Raw genomic sequence first — 22833 nt, forward strand, 5'->3', positions numbered from 1 at the left:
TTTTTTTGCATGGAATGTACATATATATTAATTTAAAATATCAGCTGTTGTAGATAGTAAGTCTGCTTCAGCTAGTGATCCCCAAGTCCTGTTCAGACTAGAAATGCTCTGGAGTAGATCACATGCTTCCAGGACTGGACATTAATCCAGTTTAGGTTAATCACTGTCACTCCCAATTATTTCAAGGAGAGATAATTCAAATCATACTATTACTACAACTATGAGTACATTGTCAGAATCAGAGACAGTTTAATAATTTTAAAAGGCCTTTGATTGGGATAATTGCTTTTTTTTTTTTTTAAAGAACAGTTCCAGATAATACTTATTTTCTTGGTTAATGGATGTGAATTTGCAGAAAAATAGAGCAAAGAAACACAATGGTACCCGGATTATTCAATCTTATTATGTTTCAGCCTATGATGTTTCAGCCTCCTAGTTATACCACAGAAATACCCCAGTAAAGGCATCAAAATGGGTCTAGAAGAATGAAGCTTAAATGTGATGCTGGAGTGCAGAACCATGCATTTCTGAAAGCATAGATAATGTCTGGCAGCTTTAATTGCTGCGGGTCAGTTAAAGACTCTTTGGCCCAAAGTTTCTTAGATAACAGTTCATTACTGAGAACCTTTTCAGTTCCCATTCAACAAGAATTTAAATATGCACATTTGGAAGGTGGAGTTTGGCCTCTGATGAAATGAGTGCACATTTCTGCAGATATATAAAATTGGGAGATTTTTAATCAAATTGTAACAACCATGCAGTAATTTATGTGTACTTGAGAATTATGAATAGTTCATGCATGCTGACTTCCTATTCTGCATGACTGTTTTGATAAAAATACACGACCCACATTCTGGATTTGATATGTCACATTCTTAAAACAGTTGCTAATGGTAATATCAAGAATGTATTTAATGTTGTTTATGTATTAGTGATGCAAACACACACCCATAATACATTTTCTATTAGAATACTGCATATTGTGCTCTGAATTCCATGAGAGCCAGTATTTCCATTGGTAAAAATTATGTCTACTTTTATAAAGTACAGTATTTTGTTTCAATGAACAGAGTTTAGCTCCAAATGGGCTCTTAGAATTCTTCATTTCACATAGCATTCTCTTCCAAGGAGCATCCTTGTTTCTCCCTCCCCACCATTTGAAATATCTATTGAATTGATTTCAAAGAAAGATAATGGAACCCCATGACTGAATAAGTTTTATCTCAGGGATATTAATCTGCAATACAGCAGAGCATTATAAACAAAGAATGGTTCTCACAATCTTTTTGCAGATGAGCAAAATTTAATTTTCTCCTATCATTATATCTATAATCTGGCTGTCTTTTCATTATTTGCAGTCTGATTGTCTTTGTCCTCTTTCTGAAATACCCATGCCAGCAAATTTTAAAATTCAGGAATAAACTGGCATAGCAAATCAGAAGGCACTGCAACGTTCGTTGCCATCATCTATGAGGTTACATTTATTTAAAATTAATCTGAAAACTGCCTTTCTGATTTTCTCAGCATTTTATAATAGACATTTTATATGTCTACTTGTCTGTTTGCTATTTCTCTACATAATCATGTGTGACTATTCCTACTTTCATATCATGAGAGATGAATGAGGACATTAGAGAATTGAAAGAAGAAAGGAAGGAGGGGAGTTCCTGTAGGCCCAAGCTGCTGCTTCTTGAGCCCAAGAGCCAAGCTGAAAACTGTAGGAGATCCTGAAAGTGTAATATCTTGGGTTGTCTTTATTGCAAAGTGCATTCTACTGTTATAGCACTATTGCTGATGTCTTTAATAAGAGTTCTAAACAACCTAAGAAGCCTTATGATGCTAAGGGCTAAAGGATACAGCCTTTCATCACAGGGTGCCATCAATATGGATTATTTCAGTAATTTAGCAGGATGTCAAGCTGTTTATAGGTCTGCCAAAGGTCTAACTAGCCATGAACTCATTTGGTCATAATCAGCATTTGTTAAGTTAAAAGTTAAACAAGAATTCCCATGCTGAATCCCCCCCGAAAATAAGACAGGGTCTTATTTTCTTTTGACCCCCCCCCCCCGAAATAAGCACTTGGCCTTATTTTTAGAGAGGTCTTATTACTTTTGAGTTGCAGGAGGTGGTGAGCATAGTCACCTCATGGCTGCTGCTGTGTTGCAATATTTTCGGGGTGGGCTTATTATCTGGGGAGGTCTTATTTTCAGGGAAACAGGGTATGTATGTATCAGGGGTGGGTTCCTGCCGGTTCTAACTGGTTCAGTAGAAGAGCTTCCAGAAATCTACTGTACCGGTTAGAAGAGGTTCGTCACGGAGTGCCTGCACCCCCTCTTGCCCTGCCCGTTTCATCACTGCTCGCGGAGAGTAGCTTGTATGGCGCAGCTGGCCTCCTAGGACCTCTCTGAACTTGCCTAGGAGACGTGGTCACCAGCAAAGCATGGGGGCGCTCCATGACATCCCTGCCCCCCACTGGTTCCCCGCCTCCCTTCCCGGTGAAGTTTTCCAAGGTGTGGTTTTCCTCCCATCCCTTGTGCCCAGTTCCTGCTGAGTTCCGGTAAGGAGGAGAAGAGCCTTTGGGGAGTGAAGAGAAGGAGGAGGGAGGAGGAGGAGGCACACACACAGTGCCATGCCAGCTGGGCAACCGGCAACCGGCGGAGGCAGGAAGGTACTCGGGAGTGCCAAGAACCTTCCTGCCTCTGCTGGAATTCGCGCTCTTCTCGGTGCACTCCTTGCGACTGCAATAGACGTCCAGAAATGGCTGGGGGCAGTTGGGTTTAGCCCAACTGCCCCCGCCGTTTCTGGACGTCTATTGCAGTTGCAAGGAGCACGCGAAGTCCAGCGAAGGCAGGAAGGTTCTCAGTGCTCCCTAGTCACTTTCATGGCTTCCCAGAGTGCCGTGCTCTTCCACACGTGCTCCTCCATGCTCTGGGAAGCCATGAAAGCGACTGGGGAATGCCAAGAAACTTCCTGCCTCCGCCGGACTTCACGCGTTCCTTGCAACTGCAATAGACGTCCAGAAGCGGAGGGGGTTGTTCGGCTGGAAGCCCAAACCCCATTAGCCACAAAAACTACTTCTGGACGTGTATTGCAGTCGCGACGAGTGCATGGAGAAGAGCACGAAATCCAGCAGAGGCAGGAAGATTCTTGGCGCTCCCCAGTTGCTTTCGTGGCTTCCCAGATTCTCGGCGCAGCTCTGGCTACCTCCATCCTTCCATGCCTGTCAGCTGTGGCGACATCATCAAGATGAAGTCCGGGAGCGCCGAGAACCTTTCTGCCTCCGCTGGACTTTGTCTTGATGACGTCGCCACAGCTGCCGGGTCCGGAAGGATGGAGGTAGCCAGAATGGCGCTGAGGAAGCCCGGCAGGTGAGCCAGCGAGCGATGGAGGATCAGGCTGCCTGATCCTCGTTCGCTTGCCCATCGGGCTGCTTTGGTGCGGCTCTGGCTACCTCTGTCCTTCCAGCGGAGACAGAAAGGTTTTCGGCGCTCCTGGAGAAGAGCATGAAGCCTCTATGCCTAATTTTGTTAGGGTTATTAGCATTATATAAACTTGAGATGGGTGGCCATAGAAATTGAAAAATAAATAAATAAACAAACATCCTTTCTCTGATTCTCTGATTCTGCCTGCTGGTAAGTGACCCGCCTTTTTTTCTTTATGCTTTTAATGTTTTTTAAATTTTTATTTATTGTGCCTAGAATATTTTTAATGGTTTTATTTGCATGTACTTTGGGAGATTTGTGTGTTTCTGTAGTGAATTCACTACAGAAATAAACACAAAATCTCGCAAAGCTGCCTTGCACCAACCTGGCCTGCCCATAGAAAAGCAGCCACTTTGAGACACATAAAATTTATTTTAAAAATTTGCTTTTCTATGGACAGGCCAGGTCAGTGCAAGGCAGCTTTGCCAGATTTTGTGTGTTTCTGTGTGATACCTGGTTATTTAGGTAATTGTGGTTCCTGGTTCTGTGAGCTTCCTGGCACTGTCCTTTATAATTTCCCACAATGTCTTGATGGTTTTTATTCCAGTGGCTTTGTCTTTCCTGTCCTTAGGGTTAGGGAAAAATCCTGGTTTCATCTGCAGTCTTTTGGGGGGAAATTGTTATTTTTGGGTGTTTTCCTGGCACTGTCATAGTTTGTGTGTGGGGGTATGTAATGTCCCACAGTTATATACACATTAACAATGATCAAGTACTAATAATATTTCCTTATACATTTTAGTGACCTTTCCTTACATAATTGGTGTTTTCTTTCATACTTTTAGATTTCTAATTTCTGTTTCTGTTAGCAATTGATAAAACAAATCTCACGTGAAAAAGTATTCGAAGCCTTCTTGATTTTAATTGTCAATTTATTCATTCCTACACATTCTACTATTTATTCATTTTCATATCTTTGTTTTTCCACTGTTGTGCAAACACAATTTCAGCAACTGTTAACATGTGTAAAATTAAATATGTATTGTATTCCCTTTGAAATGTCCAACCAAATATTACTGGTTTTAAATCCAAATCTTGCTTTATCATTGCTTCTAATGATGACACCACTAACTTTTGAATTGGTCTGTCCTAAGTACCGAACCTAATTCATATATTCCTGTTTTTTGAACTGAGGAATAAATTTCAGAAAAAGAAATCTGTATTGCTCTGTGAATCTATCTATGACATTCATTCTTGATCTAATTTCTTAGATGAAAAACTATATCTTTTCTGTTTGTTGGGGGACATCCTTCCTGAAAAGACTGTACATTGTTGGGTGAAAACAGAGGTCCCTTCTGTTACCTGTAGTGTAGTCCTCAGCTTACAACCACAATCAAGTCCAATATTGTTTTATTTCTTCTGCAGTTAGTATTATTTAACAGGATGATGAGGCAACAGAGTATGAGCGCTAGGACAATCATCTTTCCTATGTAAGTAGCTGTTTTATTGTTTTGTGTGCTTGTTTCATCCTTAATATAGTAGTGCAAGCAAATAAAGTCTTCCTTTCTTATCTCTTTGTGCAGGCCATTCATTGGAGCAAGGTGGTCAGTGGGTGACTTCAACACACAGAAGGACAGTAATCTACCTTTTCTATTATTTTGTGTGCTGGTTTCATCCTAATGCAATGCATGCAATGAAAGAGTTCATTTCTGTGTCTCTTCGTTGTGCAGGCCATTCATTGGATTTAGTGATATTGAAGACTGGCAAGGCAATCATCTTCCTTCTGTAAGTAACTCTTTTAATGTTTTGTGTACTTATTTTAATCTTATTTAAGTAGTAAGTACACAAAATAATAAATTTCCTTTTTTATATCTTTTTGTAGATCATTCATTGGGAAAAAGAATTCAGTGACATCGTCTTGGCCACTCCCATCCAGTCACATGACTGTCAAACCACTCCCACGCTGTCACATGGCCGACAAGCCACTCCCACATGGTCACATGGCTGGCAAGCCACTCCCACAAAGCAGGCTTTCCTTTGCTTTCCAAAGGAACATTTCATAATGACTGTTTTATTTTGCAACCTCATATATTTTTCAAGCATGATAGTGTGGAATAAGGCCAGGATTGGATGCTTTCCAATCCTATTGTGAGATGTTATAAAGAATATTTGAATTTTGAAAATGTTTGATTGTTTAAAGCTGTGTACAAGAAATGAATGCATAACTGCCAAATAAGCAGACATGGATAGTAAGCAATGTTCTGTTTTGCTTAAAGAAATGAGTGCAGCCACTTTCCCCGCCTGTACAGGGTATTGATGAAATATGGCACTGAAGAATGTGGCTTAACTAAATAATCTATACAAACACAATTATTAAGCAAGAAGGACAGGGACTGGTTGCTATCGTTTGTAGGTCAAAAATAAATATTATTCTGCTAATAGTGATGATATTATGTTTAAACACTCATGGAAGATCTAATATAGTCTTCCCAACCTAGATGTTTTTCAGAGGGGTGAATTTCAACTCCCAGAATATTTAATAATGACTACGTAGTTGAAGAATTCTGAGGGTGGAAGTCCATATAGGTAGAAAATGTCCAGGTGGGACAAGACTGGCCTGATCCATCATATCTTAGGCACCCTTTTGAAAATGTATATTGCTGTATTCATATTGTCCCAATTATGCAATTGATTTGGCTGTGCCTTAAACTGAGACTGGCCAACATTGCTAACACTAGTGAAAGATCAGTGGAGAATGGTTTCTTATGGATTTATTAAAGCAGACAAGCACATTATCACTACAACAAGACAATGTTACTGCAGTACCTTCCTCTCGCCACAGTATGTTTGCAACTGCAGCATCAGAGAAATGGGAGAGCCAGAAAATGGAAACAAAAAACAATGTCAACATTTCATTGTAGCAGTTAAATGACGTTAATACTATGTTGTTCTTTTCTTACACAATAGCAATTTCTGTAATAAATGATTGCATTTTTCCAGCGAAATGAGATTGTCGGAGGGAACCTCACCAATTTTGAATTTCTGTGTTAGAATGCCAGACACTCCCTCCTCTCCCAGTCAAAGTATTAGGAGAACTATCACATTCACCAAAGATTTTTGCCTGCATAAGGGTGGTAATCTTTGAGACAACTCACTGTAATCACATAGAGCAGGTGTACCAACCACAATCATGTCTAGGCTATATATAACTCCCCATAGGTCAAAAATAAATATTATTCTGGTAATGGTATGACAATTTGTTTCAACTCTCTATAATGGTTTTTAAATGTGGAAGATATAATATAATCCTCCCAAACTAGATGCTCTTCAGAATAGTCTTGGTTAGTTTGGTACATGTTGGCCAGCTTGCTACAAGTATTTCCTCCGAGCACAATCCCATTATCTTATGTAAACTAGAATATCTAATGTAGTGGCTCTCTTATAGCAATGCACCCCTGGCCTGTTCTAGCTGTGGACTTTAGGGCTATTCTGCCATCTAACGTAAGATGGTAACATTTTGTTTGTCACTGAAAGCAAATTATTTAGGCAGATGTATTCAATTCCAATTTTCTCCTGTTGATTTTGTTGTGAGATACACAGTGGAATTAATGCCATACATTTTTACACTTATCTGTAAAATAGGTATATATTTTTTTAAAAAAGTTATGTGTAAATTGCCTTTAAGGAATTTGTCACAGACAATGTCACCTAGCAATTTGCATGAATGATGAAGGTAACAAAAGCAATCCAAATAGGACAGATAGCTTCAACTGCCATTGTTACTTTTATCTAAAGAAAATGAATGTTAACCTGAGTAATGCCTTAAAAGTAGTTGTTGGAACTATTATTTTCTACCATGTATACTGTATCTCATAGTTTCATATTCCAGAACATAGTTTTGCAGATAATTTATGACTTAGGATACATAATTATGAACTAGAGGGTTTATTATATCTTATTGTCTTTCCAACCTGAATGGGACAACACTTCAGATCATGAATTGTAGTTTTATTAGTGAATGTGAAGTGAAGCAATGAGTCTCATAGTCATGAGCTGAAAAGAGCAAAAGCTACTGGGAAGACAAATGAGGCTAATGCAATCCTGCTGCTGTTAACTATTATTATTGGATTTAGTTAATTAAATTAATTTAGATTTAATTTCATTTAATGCAGCATTCTTTAGCCTGATACCTAAAGGGATTGAAATTACAATTTTCATAATTTTGAAGCACTTTGGCAAAAAACCAATGCTAGATGGCAATTCAAAAAGAATAGCTTTGAAAGATCTCCAAAGACAATCTGTTGGATCAATCCATTTTTAATTGGTCCTTGGGGAGGGTTTCTCAAGATTATATTCTTCATATACCATATACGGTTTCAGAAATGAATTTGAGAGCATTATGTTCAAGGACTCTTGGAATTTTTACCTTACTAATGAAAACTATAGAAATTTCCATAAGTTAGAAAGCTACAGATAAGAAACTATCGAGTTTTGTAAACATTTCTTATTTCTAGTGATCAATGTGAACTAGACAGTCATTAGACATCAGTATGTGGTCCTTTATGCAAGCAAAATCTAATTTGGTTCAAATCACTCAAGTCCATCAAATGAGGATATATAATTAGAAAGTAAATATATAAATTAAACTTACGGGTTTTCCTTGCTGAATCTTCAATGAAGAGAGATGAAATGTCCTCATCTACCCCCACTTCATTTTTAGCAATGCAAGTATAGGCACCTGTATCTTCATATCGAACACTGTTGATATGAAGTTCACTTCCATTTGCTGCAGCACCATCAAAAGAAATGTATAAAGAGTTGGAAATGCAAAAGGTTGCAGAACCTGAGCAATTGTCAGGATGCTCTCCTGTGCACATTAATTTGCTGGAGAGCTCTGATGAAATTAAAGAGATTATAGGCCGGTCTCAGAATGATTCTGTTGTCCAATATTTTTTGAGGTGAGATGGTCTACAGAAGGAAAATTCTAGATATCCTGCAGATATCCATACTGATATCTGCAGGATATTCTTATGTCAGAATAAGGAAAGCACAAGTGAAAAATACATCCATACAGTTAACATTCCTGAACTTCTACGAATCCTTTTTTTTGAAAATGGCATTTTTACAGATATGCATATTTTACAGATTATGAGTATGTGATATATAAAAGTGGCAGTTATGGGGGAATGGTGAAATTTGATTGAAATATACTTTGTATTTCATTTTTCCCTTTTATGGGCAATCTTTGGCCCTCAAGCAGTATGCAGACCACAGAGTACCTGTTGTAGATACTACAGCTTCATCCATGAACCCCCTGGTAATTCCCCAACTGCTTAATAAGCAGACTTCGCTCGAAAGTATTCAGGAAAGTAAATTGTTAGAGGATAATATTAGGGCTCTTGGTAGTCTAAGAGAAAATACCATGTTCCATTATAACAGCACCTCTGGCAATGGAAAATCCTCCTCCTCTCATTGATTCTTTGCTTTCTTTATATTACAATATTTGTAAATCATCTCAATCCTGTAAGTTTGTGAGTGATGTACAGGTAAATTAAAAAAAGAATCTTACAAAAATATACCAAGAAAAATCTAATATTATAAGAATGCTTGCTCACAATCAGTCAAAGCTGATATTAGAATGGATTCTTGATGTAATATTCTAATGCTATGTCATCTTTTTCTTGCTTTAGGTTGCTACTTTCCAAGTACTAATGAAGTATAATACCTTCTTTCATAGCCATGCAGTTTTCTTTGTACCATTATGCAAGTGGTTTGCTATGATGTTATTCCAGATTCCCCACCCCCACCCCATGTTGCTTATAAACCAGATATTCCTTAATGGTTTCCCATCCAAATAAAATTATTAACTTCTAAAAAGGACAGCTAGGTGTGTCCATCAGTGGAAATATTCTATTGATCTTAATTATATTGCTGAAAACTCTACTGACTCTGTTCAAAATGGCTGATTTGCAATGATCAGCAATAGAATCACTCAACTGATAATGGATAAAAAGAATTGAATACTGTCTTAATTCTCTAGCAAAAGAGAAGTGCATAATATACATAGAACCATTTAAAAAAGAGCTGCAGTAAATCAGCAAACAATATAGGCCCAGTCATATGAATAGCACAAAGGCAAAGTCATATCTAGATGACGTAAGATCACATATTAGTAAAAAATAAATAAAAGAAAAATCTTTGTGACTCTGCCAATGATAGACAAAACTCACATTTTTTTTACCCTTACCTAAAATAAGGAGCTGCTTGGATAATTTTGGTGTGATAGCCATGCCATTCTTTAGCCAGGACATTTTGGGATTTGGAATGCCTTCTGCATGGCATTTGAGGCTTGCTGATACTCCTGGTTCTTGTGCCTGACTTTCAGGATAGACACGGATCACTGGTGGCACTATGGGAGGAAGAAACAGGAACTGATTACTTTAAATTACATTAAATTAAGCTTTGCAGCTCTTAGACACTGTATACAGAGTCAATTCAGGTGTCTTGTACAATTGCATATTTCTTCCAAGGGATGGATTGCTTCTAACCTGAACAATGGTGAGTGTGAAAGTAAGCACTGGATGTGAAGCTCTTCATTTCCTGTCATTTATCTCTTAAAGTTGCAAACACATGGACCACACTGATTTTGTAGTAACTGAGTAAAACTATCCATCCACCCCCACCTCCCCATCCATCCATCCATCCATCCATCCAATTCTCTTCCTCTCTCTCACTTGATTTTATATGAAATCACTGTCTGGACAAATGAAAACTCTTTTTTCATCAGTTTTGTACTTTTGATTGCAAGTTCAGATGGCTTTGTAATAAAAACAAGCCAATAATCAATGCAAAGACAGATTGAGTTAATATACTATATATAGTATATTGGACACTATTAAATTCTGATGCTGGTGTTTAAAAAGTAATTCTTTTCTGGGAAGCACACTTAATACAAATCTAATTATGTTTTACCTCAAAGACTTGAACAGAGGCTACCTCTTGCCAAATGGAATTAAACCATCCTGAGTTCTGGTATTAAAAACTGGAAGCAAATGCTATTATTGTTCAAATCAACATAATGTAATCAAATTCTCTTTTAGAAAATGAAAAATAAAAATAAGCTATCTGCCAAAATATTAGACTATTCTACATTTTCTTGCTGGTTGCATAGTCTAATATGAGATATTATCAACCATTAAATATATGAGTATTTAATATATCTAGGCTTCAAAAATCTGAATGGCTACTAGATGGCAGCCAAGAATTTAAGTTTTGTATCATTTTTCTACTATTTCATTGATTGCTTTTTTCCCCATTATGTGCCATCAAGTCTTTGTCAACTCTTAACAACCACATAGAAACCAGCTAACAGTCCCTAAATGCAACTCAAATCTGATAAACCGCAGATCCCCCCACTTGTCAGTCCAACTGCTTTGCTTACTTTAGAGGGGGAATCATTCTGAAACATTTCACAGAGGAGAATGTTAATTCACAATGTCTCTGTCTATGCATAGAAGGAGGGAGGGAAGGAAGGGAGGGAGGAAGGTCCTACTGTGTCACTGCTAAAGGTACCTGCCAAACTGGACAGAAAATTTTCTGCAGAATAGTGTTTAGCAAATGGCTTTTCCTTGGCCATCAAACCGAGTTCTGAAACTTGAAAAGCTGCTTAATCTCACTCCTAATTTCCAAAAGCCCTAGTACTTTTGGGTGAAAAACCATTAGTTCGGACTTGTGTCAAGCTCTATTTAGGATTTTTCTTGGTGAATCGTTCCCCAAGTTCTGGATCTCTTCTGATCTCAGATTTCTCCTTTCTTGTTTACTTCCAAATTAGTTGTTCTATAAATCCCTTCATCCTATTTATGATTACAAATGCACAAAACATAACAAGTCATTTTTAATCGCAGGAATATATGCCAGGTCCAGACTGTTTAGGAATTCAATATAAGTACAAGCATTTTGAATTAATTAACTCAAATTCTTTTAAATCTTGGTATTTTCTGTTTAGTATATTGTTAACCAAGTTGTCATTTCTTTCAAGGTTTTTCAAGGGCTGTCCTATGCATAACATATCATATTAATACAATTGGCAAAGCATGAATCTCTTTTGTCGTTGTTTTGACATCTTTGTGGCCAAATTGGGAAAATGATTGCTTTTGAGGTCACTGGCTTTCTAATGAAAAAAACCTGGATCTAGTACATCCCCAAGCTATGTATCTTTTAATTAGCTGAAATGGATGATACTTCTAATAGAAGTATCTATTAATACTTTAACAACTTATGTGCATCCTCAGGCTTAATTAACTGAAACCAGTATCAGGCAAGCAGAACAGAAAAATTCTGGATATATACTGTACATAGGATATGCTCTTATGGGGTTTATCAAGGTCAAATTAGATATGGAAAATATTTTGTAATTGAACTGAAAATTATTCATTACAAATATCTGACCCCCAGAATTTAATTATTAGTAAATATTTTACCAATCCAAACAACTCTACTAGATAGAATTCAAAGATGTAACAATGGCACACTGCCACAAACTTGACCCAATACAGTAATTATCTTCCACCTGAGTTTATAGTGGGACCTAGTTTTTACATGGTGAAAAGAAAACAGCATGACAGCTGATCAATCTGTTACCACAATATAAAAATACAATACAATACAAAGAAACTTTCCTGTAGCTGTTTACACATTCTGGGCAAGAGAAAGAGGAGCAGAAATATTATAATTGATTGTAGTATAAACAGAAATTAGATTTCATACACAGCAGTGGTTGGAATTCTTTCAAAACAGCTTTGCTTTTCTACAATAATTCAGAAGTTTGTGTATTCTTATATCCCTCTTGTTTGTTTCAATCCTGCTTGCTGGTGAGAAGCTGCAGAATCATCTACAATACAATAGCTGAGTGGGAAGATACCTTGGAGGTCTTCTAGTCCAGCCCCCTGCCTAGGCAGGAAACCCTATACCATTTCAGACAACATCTTCTTAAAGACTTCCAGTGTTGGGGCATTCACAACTTCTGCAGGCAAGTTGTTCCACTTGAGTCTACTATGACTCAAACCCAGTGTGAGATGTGAACAAATCTTGTTCAGTCTTGTTTTGTTCTGTTTATCTTATTGCAGCTAAACTCTACATATAGAGCAAGTTATGCTGAGGATGTAGAGTTGGGATTAACAACCTATGGCCCATTCAAGATCAGGGTTTCAGAGTAAGCCCAAGATTTCAACATTCTCAACTGGAAATTCTCTAAAAAATAATGAAGGACTATTTTATTCATGAGTCATTGCAGGAATCATCTCAATAGGTCCAGGTCTCCTTCATAAAAGAATGGCAGCTTCTGAACCTCAATGGGAACTGAAGTGGCCATGGTAATGAAGTCCTAGATACAGTTGCCATTCTAATTCCAAACTTCTTATCTGATCAGCTGGGATCAGGTGGTCCACAGCAAATGCTACAGAATGTGAAATGTGACATCCTAGGAGCCCATGCAGTTCCACACCATCCTATTTATGGCCCCATAACCACAGAATGTGCAGCCTGAATTTTTCCATTCCCGTTTTTTTAAATGCTTGGAATAAGGAAAGTTTAAAAAGAAAGATACAGCTCTTTTTAAAAACATCTAAACAACAGGCCATTTTCTCACCACATGGGAAGTTTAAGATTCAAAATGGTATCTTGAACTTCTGAGAAGGCATCCATTTTATTCCTTAAAAAAACCCAAACTTTCCCCAATAGGGAAAAAAATCAGTCTGACCATTTTATCTTTGCTCAGTCTGGAGGTGTACTTTAATATCCAGAGGAAACAAAGATATAAAGTAAAAGGGTGAAAAAGATGTTTGTTCATTCATTCTATACAGCTCATATTTTGTTTCTTTGAAAAATTGCTTATGCTGAAGAATACCCCTCTTCTCAACCCAAACTGATAATATAATAATTTGTTAAAAAGTTAAACTGAAAAGTAACCTGAGAAAAAGCCAAAAGAATTAAAACATCCACTCATTTCCACATATAATATTTGGGATGCTTAAACTGTTTAAAACATATTCAGTATTTCTATCCAAAATGAAATTTATGTAAATATGAGAACTCTATTAGCAAAAACTTCACCAATAACCTTTGTATTCAATACAGAATTTTCATAAAGCATCAATGATATTATTTTGTGATAAAATGAAATAAATATACAGCCAAAATGTTTGATAATGATGTAAAAATGGGGTAATAATTATTTGCTCTGCAAAAATAAGTACAAGAGAATGCGAAATATTTTTTAAGGAACAGATTTTTGGAAGGACTCGTTTTAAATGCCAGGAAATGAATACAAAAGATGTTCAAAAGGAAACTTAAATTTTCTTTCTATTGTTCAAGAAAAGGAATCACAATAATATTTTAAATTGGTGATAGTTCTTTGTGATAAGCACTGCTAGGTATATAGATCTACCTGGATTGATGTAAAGTCCCATAACTTATTCAAGCTTTTTCTGTGAATTTTTCTCAGTATTAATTAACGTAGCAGATGATTTATTAAAGTTGAACTTCTAAATCTGCCACTGAATTAAATATATGTAATTCAAACTGTCATGAAGATATATCACTGTTTTGATCCCTAAGTCATATAGGCACATTATCTGCAAATAGATTAATTATATGATATATTTTTCTATTCAGACCGTAACTATTCTTGTATTGCCTAATGTCTGTGCTCTTACACAGAAAGAAAAACCTATTTAGAAATTGATCTATTTAGCATAAAATGTTATATCTAATATTCATAGATATAATATATCTAGCTCTATAATCTAATGTATGTTAGAAACAAAAGTAGATTGATTCAAATAAATAATAAATATATTTACTTAAAATTATTTAACATAGTGTCATAGAATTTCATAATGTTCTGGCCAGAAACCATCCATATCTGGGATCTTTGCCATTTTAAAAAAAACAAAGTAGTGACATTTTATTTTCAATTACATCTGATTAGAGTTAGAATCAATAATTATCTTACAACCATAAAACCCTGAGATAGCCTATCATAGTGGTTTCACCTTAAAAGTTGTATGTCTCTCATAGCAATTGGCAAAGTCTTAGCATAGTTTAAAATATGTTACGGAGTAATTTAATTCCATAACATATTTCAAACTGTACTAAGACTTTGGGTATCACACTATTTCGCTTGGCATAAGCAACATTATGCAGAGCCCAGCTCAGCCAGTTAAGTTGAATGGTAATATACTCATGGCCAATGAAGATATTTCTTCACACAGTGATAACATTGAGATATATGTTGTGATATTCTCCAGTTAAGGAAACTTGAGGTTTAGTCAATTTATACAGAATTATTTATTTATCTAAATTTACTGGCTCCTCAATTTCAGTGGACTTTATATCCTTCACTATTAAACATTTTGCATGTGTCCCCATCGTTAGAGACAGAATAGCTAAAGACCTAAATTTTAATCAGATTCACCAGATCTTTTTGTATGTTTTTATACTTCTCTTGACATAGAAAAGCCTACTGAGGACTGACTCACATATTCTTTTGGATTTGGAAGCAATGCCTATCAAGGTCAAAGTAGATATGGAAAATATTTTGGAATTGTACTGAAAATTGTTTGTAACAAATATCTGACTCCCAGAATTTAATTATTAATAAATATTTTATCAATCCAAACAACTCTATGGGATAGCAATTCAAAGATGCAATAGAGGCCATTGCACACTGCCACAAATTTGACCCAAAACTGTAATTATCTTCCACCTGAGTTTATAGTGGGACCTAGTTCTTACATGGTGAAAAGAAAACAAACTGATGAATCATATTCTGGGCAAGAGAAAGAGGAGCAAGAATATTATCATTGATTGTAGTATAAACAGAAATCAGATTTCATACACAGCAGTGGTTGGAATTCTTTCAAAACAGCTTATTTGCTTTTCTACAATAATTCAGAAGTTTGTGTATTCTTATATCCCTCTTGTCTGTTTCAATTCTGCTTGCTGGTGAGAAGCTGTGGAATCATCTACTATGACTCAAATCCAGTGTGAGATTGGTTTGGTTTGGTTTGGTTTATTTGGATTTATATGCCGCCCTTCTCCAAATCTTGTTCAGTTTTGTTTTTGTTCTGTTTATCTTATTGCAGCTAAACCCTACATATAGAGCAGATTATGCTGTATAACATGAGGATGTAGAATGGGGATTAACAATCTATGGCCCATTCAAGCTCAGGGTTTCAGAGTAAGCTCAAGATTTCAACATTCTCTGTTGCCATTCTAATTCCAAACTTCCTGTCTGATCAGCTGGGATCAAGTCCAGAGCAAATGCTACAGAATCTGAAGAGCAGGTGTGACATCTGAGGAGCCCTATGCAGTTCTACACCATCCTCTTTATGACCTCATAACCCCAGATTGTGCATCCTGAATTTTTCATATCAATTTTTTTTAAATGTTCAGAATAAGGAAACTTTAAGAAGAAAGATACAGTTCTTTTTTTAAAAAAAAACACCAAAATATAAACAACAGGCCATTTTCTCACCACATGGGAAGTTTAAGATTCAAAATGGTATCTTGAACTTCCAAGGAGGCATCTATGTTATTCCTTAGCTCTGTTAGGGACAGAATAGCTAACAAACTAGGTTTTAATCAGATTCACCAGATCTTTTTGTATGTTTTTATACTTCTCTTGACATAGAAAGCCTACTGAGGACTGACTCACATATTCTTTTGGATTTGGAAGCAATGCCTACAGAGTAAGACCTTAAGGCTTTAGTCCAAGGCAGTACAAGAATATAACATCATTGCATCATATGCAACAGCAATTAATTTTTTTTAAAAAAGCCAACAAAATCCTAGGTTGCATTAAAAGAGGGATAGAATCAAGATCACATGAAGTGTTAATATTGCTTTATAATGCCTTGGTAAGATCTCACTTGGAATAGTGCATGCAATATTCTGTTATTATTTGTCCCGGCTATTGGCAGTATACTAGCAGAAGTTATAACCCATGCATGAAGTATCCAGGCTGCGCACAGAACTGTGGAATATGCTTGTAGCTCAATGTGCTTAGCACAGGACATGAACTATAGACACTGCCCTTGACAAGTTCCTTAAACAAGTTGGACTAGCAAAAGCTTCCTTAATCAAGGACAGATCTAATGGAGAGCTAAGGATAAGTTCTCTGACAATGAGAACAATTAATCAGTGGAACAGCTGCTCTCCAGAAATTGTGTTTACTACATCCCTGGAGGTTTTCAAAAATAGACAACCACTTAATGGTTGGGATGATACAGTGTGTCCTGCTTGGTCAGGGAGTTGGACTAGAAGGCATCCAAGATCCCTTCCAACTCTTTATTGTATACTATTCTAATATTCAAGGATATAATAGAGGAAGACTTTAAACTTCTGCTAGTCAAGAAACTCTCAAGGGATTATGCTAGATTGAATCTTCAAATTCATTAAACCAATTAGGTCTGCATTAAACTTTTTGAACAGCTTATATAGGCTCCAGACCATCATCACTCACACCTGTTTTCCATGGTCTCATCTCATTGGAGTTTGCCAGAAACAAGCTCATCTTACCTGGTGCTTCAAGTGCCTTATCGAATTCTGCCAAAATGAGACCATTAAGTTGAAAATATTATTTTTAATGTCTTGTGACAATGATACCATTTCAAAGTTAAGATGTGTTTATTTCCCAAGGTAGTGACGTTGGAAAGGGATCGCTGTAGCACATGCAGCACCCAATGCAGCAAAACCTAGTATAACCCAAGTATAATCCTTTATTAATTAATATAAATGATTTATATATTCGATTTTTATAGCCATCCAACTCAATCAAGTGGCTCTGGGTTGGTTACAATTCTAATCTAACTCTGTATGATGTGTTCAAGCATTGCATAGGAATATGCACCATGAACGTAAGGGAAAAAGATACTTAACATCTATCCAAATCCAACTTGTTAATCTTCTGCTAAAACTACTAGCAATGCAGAATGGTAGGCTTTTTTAAAAAGAAAAAAGGGGAAAAATATAGGATGTCTGCTCTGTGTAATTAGTCAGCTAAAATATATATGAGACACTTTTACAATCTGAATTTAATCTTTGATCACACACATACATTAACCTTGTTAACATCAGTAGAATTATATCTGTCCTGAAGGAATGTGGTGAAATATGTGTTGTTTTCCTTCTTGTAATGCATTTCTGAAAAGATCAAAAGCTTATGTGTTTCTGAAAATGGGAGGAAGTCCAATAAAAGCCATCATGTTAATTCATTTTTCTCTAAGGGGCTACAAGGTTGGTGCAATAAGCCATTTCAGAAAGTACACATTTATTGATCAGTGAGGACTATGTAAGATTATAGCTGCTGTTAAAATATTCTGCCTTTCCATTTTATATTAAAGTAAAAATAGGCTTCGCTTCTGTTGACAAGCATTGTGAAAATATTATTTACTACTTTGAGTTTTACATACTCTAGGTTTCAGTAAATTTGAAAAGCAGGCTGAGCTCATGAAAGACAAAGGACTTTTATGACTTTTCAAATGCTTTCCAATTTATCATGGCATAAGATTTTCCAGAGGATTGGGCTAGGGTTCATAAAAAGAGTAAATAATTTTTTTAAAAAAACTGCCCTGACATCCCCAAACACAACACATCTAAAGTTCTTTGAGATAGTAATATTTCAGAAATTACTGAAGTAGCAGTTTATTTAGTTAACCGTTAGCAGTAGCATAGTTGGAAGGGACCTTGGAGGTCAACTAGTCTAACCGCCTGCTCACGCAGGAGACCTGTTCTAGGGATTTGAACCACCTAACTGCCGACCTTTCTGATCAACAAGCTCAGTGTCTTAGCCACTGAGCCAACTAGTCAGCCAATCATTTGGAACTGGGTAGATTTTGCAGAAGTAGGAATTTCTCAGTCTGATAGATATACCCTAACCAGTCTCCATTTTGAAAGCAGATGAAATCCTAATTCTGATCTGTTCTGGTTAAAGAACAGCCTGCCCAGAGAGAAGGCAATCTGATGGCAAAACAGCAAAATCACAAACAGCAGAAACTTAATTTAAATGGCATAGATATTCTAAAATAACTGAGATGATCTTCAAACATGATCTCAATTAGTCATTCTGACTAGAAATTCTCAGAGTTGTAGCATCTTATAGGTGCTTTTTTTCTTTAAAAGGCAACTGGACTGGTTTTTTTCCCCCCTTGAAGAAGAAGAAAATGTTTCATTTCTCATCCAGGAAGCTTCATCAGTTCTGATGATGGAGAGATGGAAAGATAAGTTCTTTTAGGATTGGAATGGAGGGGGGGGGGAATGGAAGGATTGTATTTATTAGCAGTCATCGGGTTGTTTGCACTCTCTGAGAGTTGTTGAGGGAACTTGGGAGTTTATCTGTGCCCTCAGGGTCACCTAAATCAGGGTGCAATTAGTTGTAGAATCATTTTGGAACTTCTGCAAGGGCAGCATTGTAAACTGGAGATAGGTGGTGTTTTATTCCTCCCATTCTAGAGGGGTGTTTAATTCTAACATAGATGGATTCTTTTACCCCTCTTTTTACTTTTTGAAGGGAAAAAAAGCACCTTTAAGACAACTATGACCTGGATAACTGAGAATCTCCATAAACAGTTGTAGAATGCATTCTCTCAGAATGATTTCTAGAATGTTCCTCAGTTTAACAAAACCATATCATCCTGCAAATTATTTGGAAGTGATAGTGAAGTTCCTGGTCCTTTTGATTTCAGAGAATACTGAAATTTCAGTTCATCTGGAACTGAAATGATCTCAGACATGTATAGAAAATCAGAAGTGAGAGCTGATCACAAGGGTAATCACAAGTTTAACCTACTGGACATTTGGATTTATTTTATCTGTAAAATTATCAGCTGCAATTGCACAGCCAAGACATATTTTGTCATTCATTAAAGAATGCTTCATATGTACAGAGATTTACTAACCAGTTTGAATACGCATACTAACCTTGGCAAGTCAATAATCGAGAACTGTCTGAAAGAATATATGCCAGATTAGTTAAACAGATGGGTTTTTTTCCTGAAGAAAAAAGATTCAACTACTTGGTAAATTAATATGAAGGGAATGCAATATATTAATGGCATTGTGTTCAGGAATGATTCCTAATACACTAAGTAATTAATTGTAGGAGATATTATATTTTCTTATAGCATGTGAATTAAACCAACTGTTTTATGGAAGATTTCTATAAAAATGCATAAACGCTTCCAGGATTTTGTTTATATGGACAATATTATTAGGACTGAAAAATTATACATGGATGATAACATACTGAGGTCAAATTGCAACACAGTTCTTAATATAGAATAAATATGTGTAGCTTGGATATTGCTAAACAGCCAATTAATTTCTTCAAGCTATTCATTGTTAGAATATATTCATTCACATATTTGAGTCCCGAGTCTACAGAATATTTTGAATGATAGTGGAATTTTAAGACTGATACATTTTTTTTGGAAGATCACTTCCGGTCCCTGAAGGCAATGGATGTTGCCATCCGCTGCTCGTCTCCCCGGTGGGCTCCTTTTAGGAGCACAGGCGGTCTCGGAGGGACCACCTGCCATAGGGCGGCTTGCTGGAACCCCCAGAATCAGCGGCAGCCATGGGGGGGGGAGGGTTTCCAGCTTTGCCTCAGGAGCCGGGGAGCGTGGGGAGTGCATAGCACAGCTGTGTGCCTTTGCCGAATGGATTCCGGAAGGAAATAACCAATTAGAAGTTGCAGCAGAAGTGCTGGAGGTGAGATGTTTGCTCCAATCTCTTTTAACATCATTTAATTGATGAGCAACAGCTTTTTGCAAGTTGTGGATTCAATCTATTTGAAGTTGCAAGATTGGAGGGTTTTTTTTCCCACCCCCCTCGGGTAAAGCGGCATTTGGACTATATCTCAATCTCAGAATGGGGAGAGAGAGTAAAACGTTGAATTACTCACTTGTACTAACTATGTGAGAAAGATTTACATCACAATTGCAAGAGGTGATTCCTGAGTTGTTTTAAAAGCTTTATGGAAACTTTGGATGCCTTGCTCCCTGGTTCCCTGTGAAAGGGGGAGCCAAGATGGCCCGCTTCCGTCTTCTTCTTCGCTCTTATAAATGAAGTCTGCCTTTTGAAACTACCTTTGAAGAAATTTCTGGCTTTATACTATTACTACCCCCCCGAAGGTCTCCTGGAGCCCCTCCTGTTATATGGTCTTTCTGGATTTGGATTATTTGATTTTCTTCTTTTGGCTTGGAACTGTGATTGAGGATTAACTTTCACTTCTGGGCTTGTCTGCCTCCACGGTCTCACCCAGCTGCGCATTCCACAGACACCATTTCTTTTATATAAGACTCATCTCTGAACTTAACAAATGGGGTCCAGAAAACCACCTCCTGGCAAGGCAGCCTTGGCGCCCACTTCCTCTTCATCCAGCCCAACGACTCAACAGACAAAAATTTCATCATTTTTACAACAAGATGGGACTGGAGAGAGTTCAAAGGACTTATCTGTTACCCAAATGTTCCAGGCTCTTATGAAGGGACAAAATGAATTGAAAAAAGAGGTGGCAGATTTTAAAGAACAGCTCAGAGATGTACAGCAGCAAACAACAGAAAATAAACAGAAAATTGGTGTGCTGGAGGAGGGTGCGGTTGGGCTGAGGGAGGAGGTGAAGGGGAATAGAGAATTGGAAAATTTCATGGTAAAGATGGAACTTGAAAGAATGTCCCTTTTTCTCAGATTCCAGAACCTACCGGAGACAGAAGATGAAGATCTTAAGGATACTGTGTGTACAATCTTAGCAGAATATATTAAGAGAGATAAAGAACAGTTACGGTGGGATATGGACCTGGTTTACAGGATCAATTCAGAATATGCCAGAACACATAATGTTCCAAGGGAAGTACACGTTAAATTTCTTAGGAAGACCATGAGAGATGAGGTTTTAGGGGCCGAAAGGGGGGGGGGACCACTAAAATATAAAGATAAAGGAATTGCCATTCTTAAACAAATTCCGAAAAAAATAAGAGATAAGAGAAGGAAGTAATCCTCCTTATCAAAGAAATTATATAACAAAGGAGTTTGGTTTAGATGGTTATTGCCAGAAGGAATGTTGATCTTCTGGGAGGGAAACAGAATTAGAATCAATACAGTTGTGGAGGCAGAGGCCTTCATGAAAAAACACAGTGCCCTCCTAGAGGACGAAATCATAAGAGGTAGTGAAAAAGGTGACAATACACAAGATATGAGGGAGGGAGGGGCTGTGGCTCCACCAGGGGACAGGGGGGAGGGAGCAATATTGAAAAGACACAAGTTACAAAAATAAATGTATTTGAAATATTATTGTAATTGTTGATATATTAGAAAGTGGCAAAATAGATGATTGAACATATGGTTGATACAATGTATAACAAGATGCTGTTTCTGCTTATCTTTTATCTTTTTTTTTCTTTGTAAAAGTTGTGAGATTTGGAGAGATTTCTACCTTTAGCACTATGTAGCTTCCAAATTTTTTTTGTATATCCATCTACCCTTTCTATAAATGTTTAAAAACCAATAAAATTTTAAAAAAAAGACTGATACATTTTTAGTGTTACTATGAGTTTATCTTAGTTCATCAGTAACACCAGTGATGTGTGGGATAGCAAAGGGCTCTAAGTCACATTTGAAGATGACTGCAAAATACTTTGGAGAAGTATTTTTCAACCTCAACAAGTTAAAAAAGTATGGACTTCATTTCACGCAATTTCCCATACAAGATGAATTTCAGCATACACAAATACAAATCTAATATTTGGGTAAGAAAAATCAAATGCATCAGCATAAGAAGGTCAAGGCAGCAGTGGCAGCAATGACTTTCTAACAACTTAGAAGGGGTAATTTAAAAAAATAATTAAAAATAAATTGTAGACAAACACATTTACAAGATCCTAAGTTGAAAAACAGAATTCAGAGTTACTGGAATATTTTTTCCTGACTATTTATATAAACAATACAATACATTTCCTATGCGCAATAATCATACAGAAAACCTGTAAAAACATGTTAATTATGATGTAATAATTACAACACCAATAATAACGTTGATATTGCACCTAGGGGTATATTGGTGTGAAGGGGAAATGTAAACAAGAACTAGACACTAGGGGGTGAATACCATATTTTGTATTGTTATCCGTGCCTGACTTTTAACCTTTGAGTCCTGATGTCAAACTGCCCAACTCTTCCCTTGGGAATACGAAACAAATTTCTTTTACATATTTTTTTCATTAACTGAATGCTACATTCGCATATATTTATATATACAGATGAAACTTGAAAAATTAGAATATCGTGCAAAAGTTCATTTATTTCAGTAATGCAACTTAAAAGGTGAAACTAATATATGAGATAAGACTCATTACATGCA

The 22833-nt window shown here is 36.7% G+C and overlaps 1 protein-coding gene across 2 annotated transcripts in view; it reads right to left on the minus strand.

The window, feature by feature from the left end:
• The window catches only part of FSTL4 (follistatin like 4), a 520328-nt gene that overhangs the window by 19097 nt on the left and 478398 nt on the right, over positions 1 to 22833 (minus strand). For both annotated transcript variants that reach the window (XM_081936569.1, XM_081936570.1), the window contains exons 9-10: positions 9667 to 9828; positions 8071 to 8205 (exon numbers count right to left, since the gene is read on the minus strand). In XM_081936569.1, the coding sequence (XP_081792695.1) occupies positions 8071 to 8205; positions 9667 to 9828 (297 nt within the window). The remainder of the gene's footprint in view (positions 1 to 8070; positions 8206 to 9666; positions 9829 to 22833) is intronic.

Source organism: Natrix helvetica (assembly GCF_964273705.1).
Source record: "Natrix helvetica genome assembly, chromosome: 1".
In the NCBI taxonomy this organism is placed as follows: Eukaryota; Metazoa; Chordata; class Lepidosauria; order Squamata; family Natricidae; genus Natrix; species Natrix helvetica.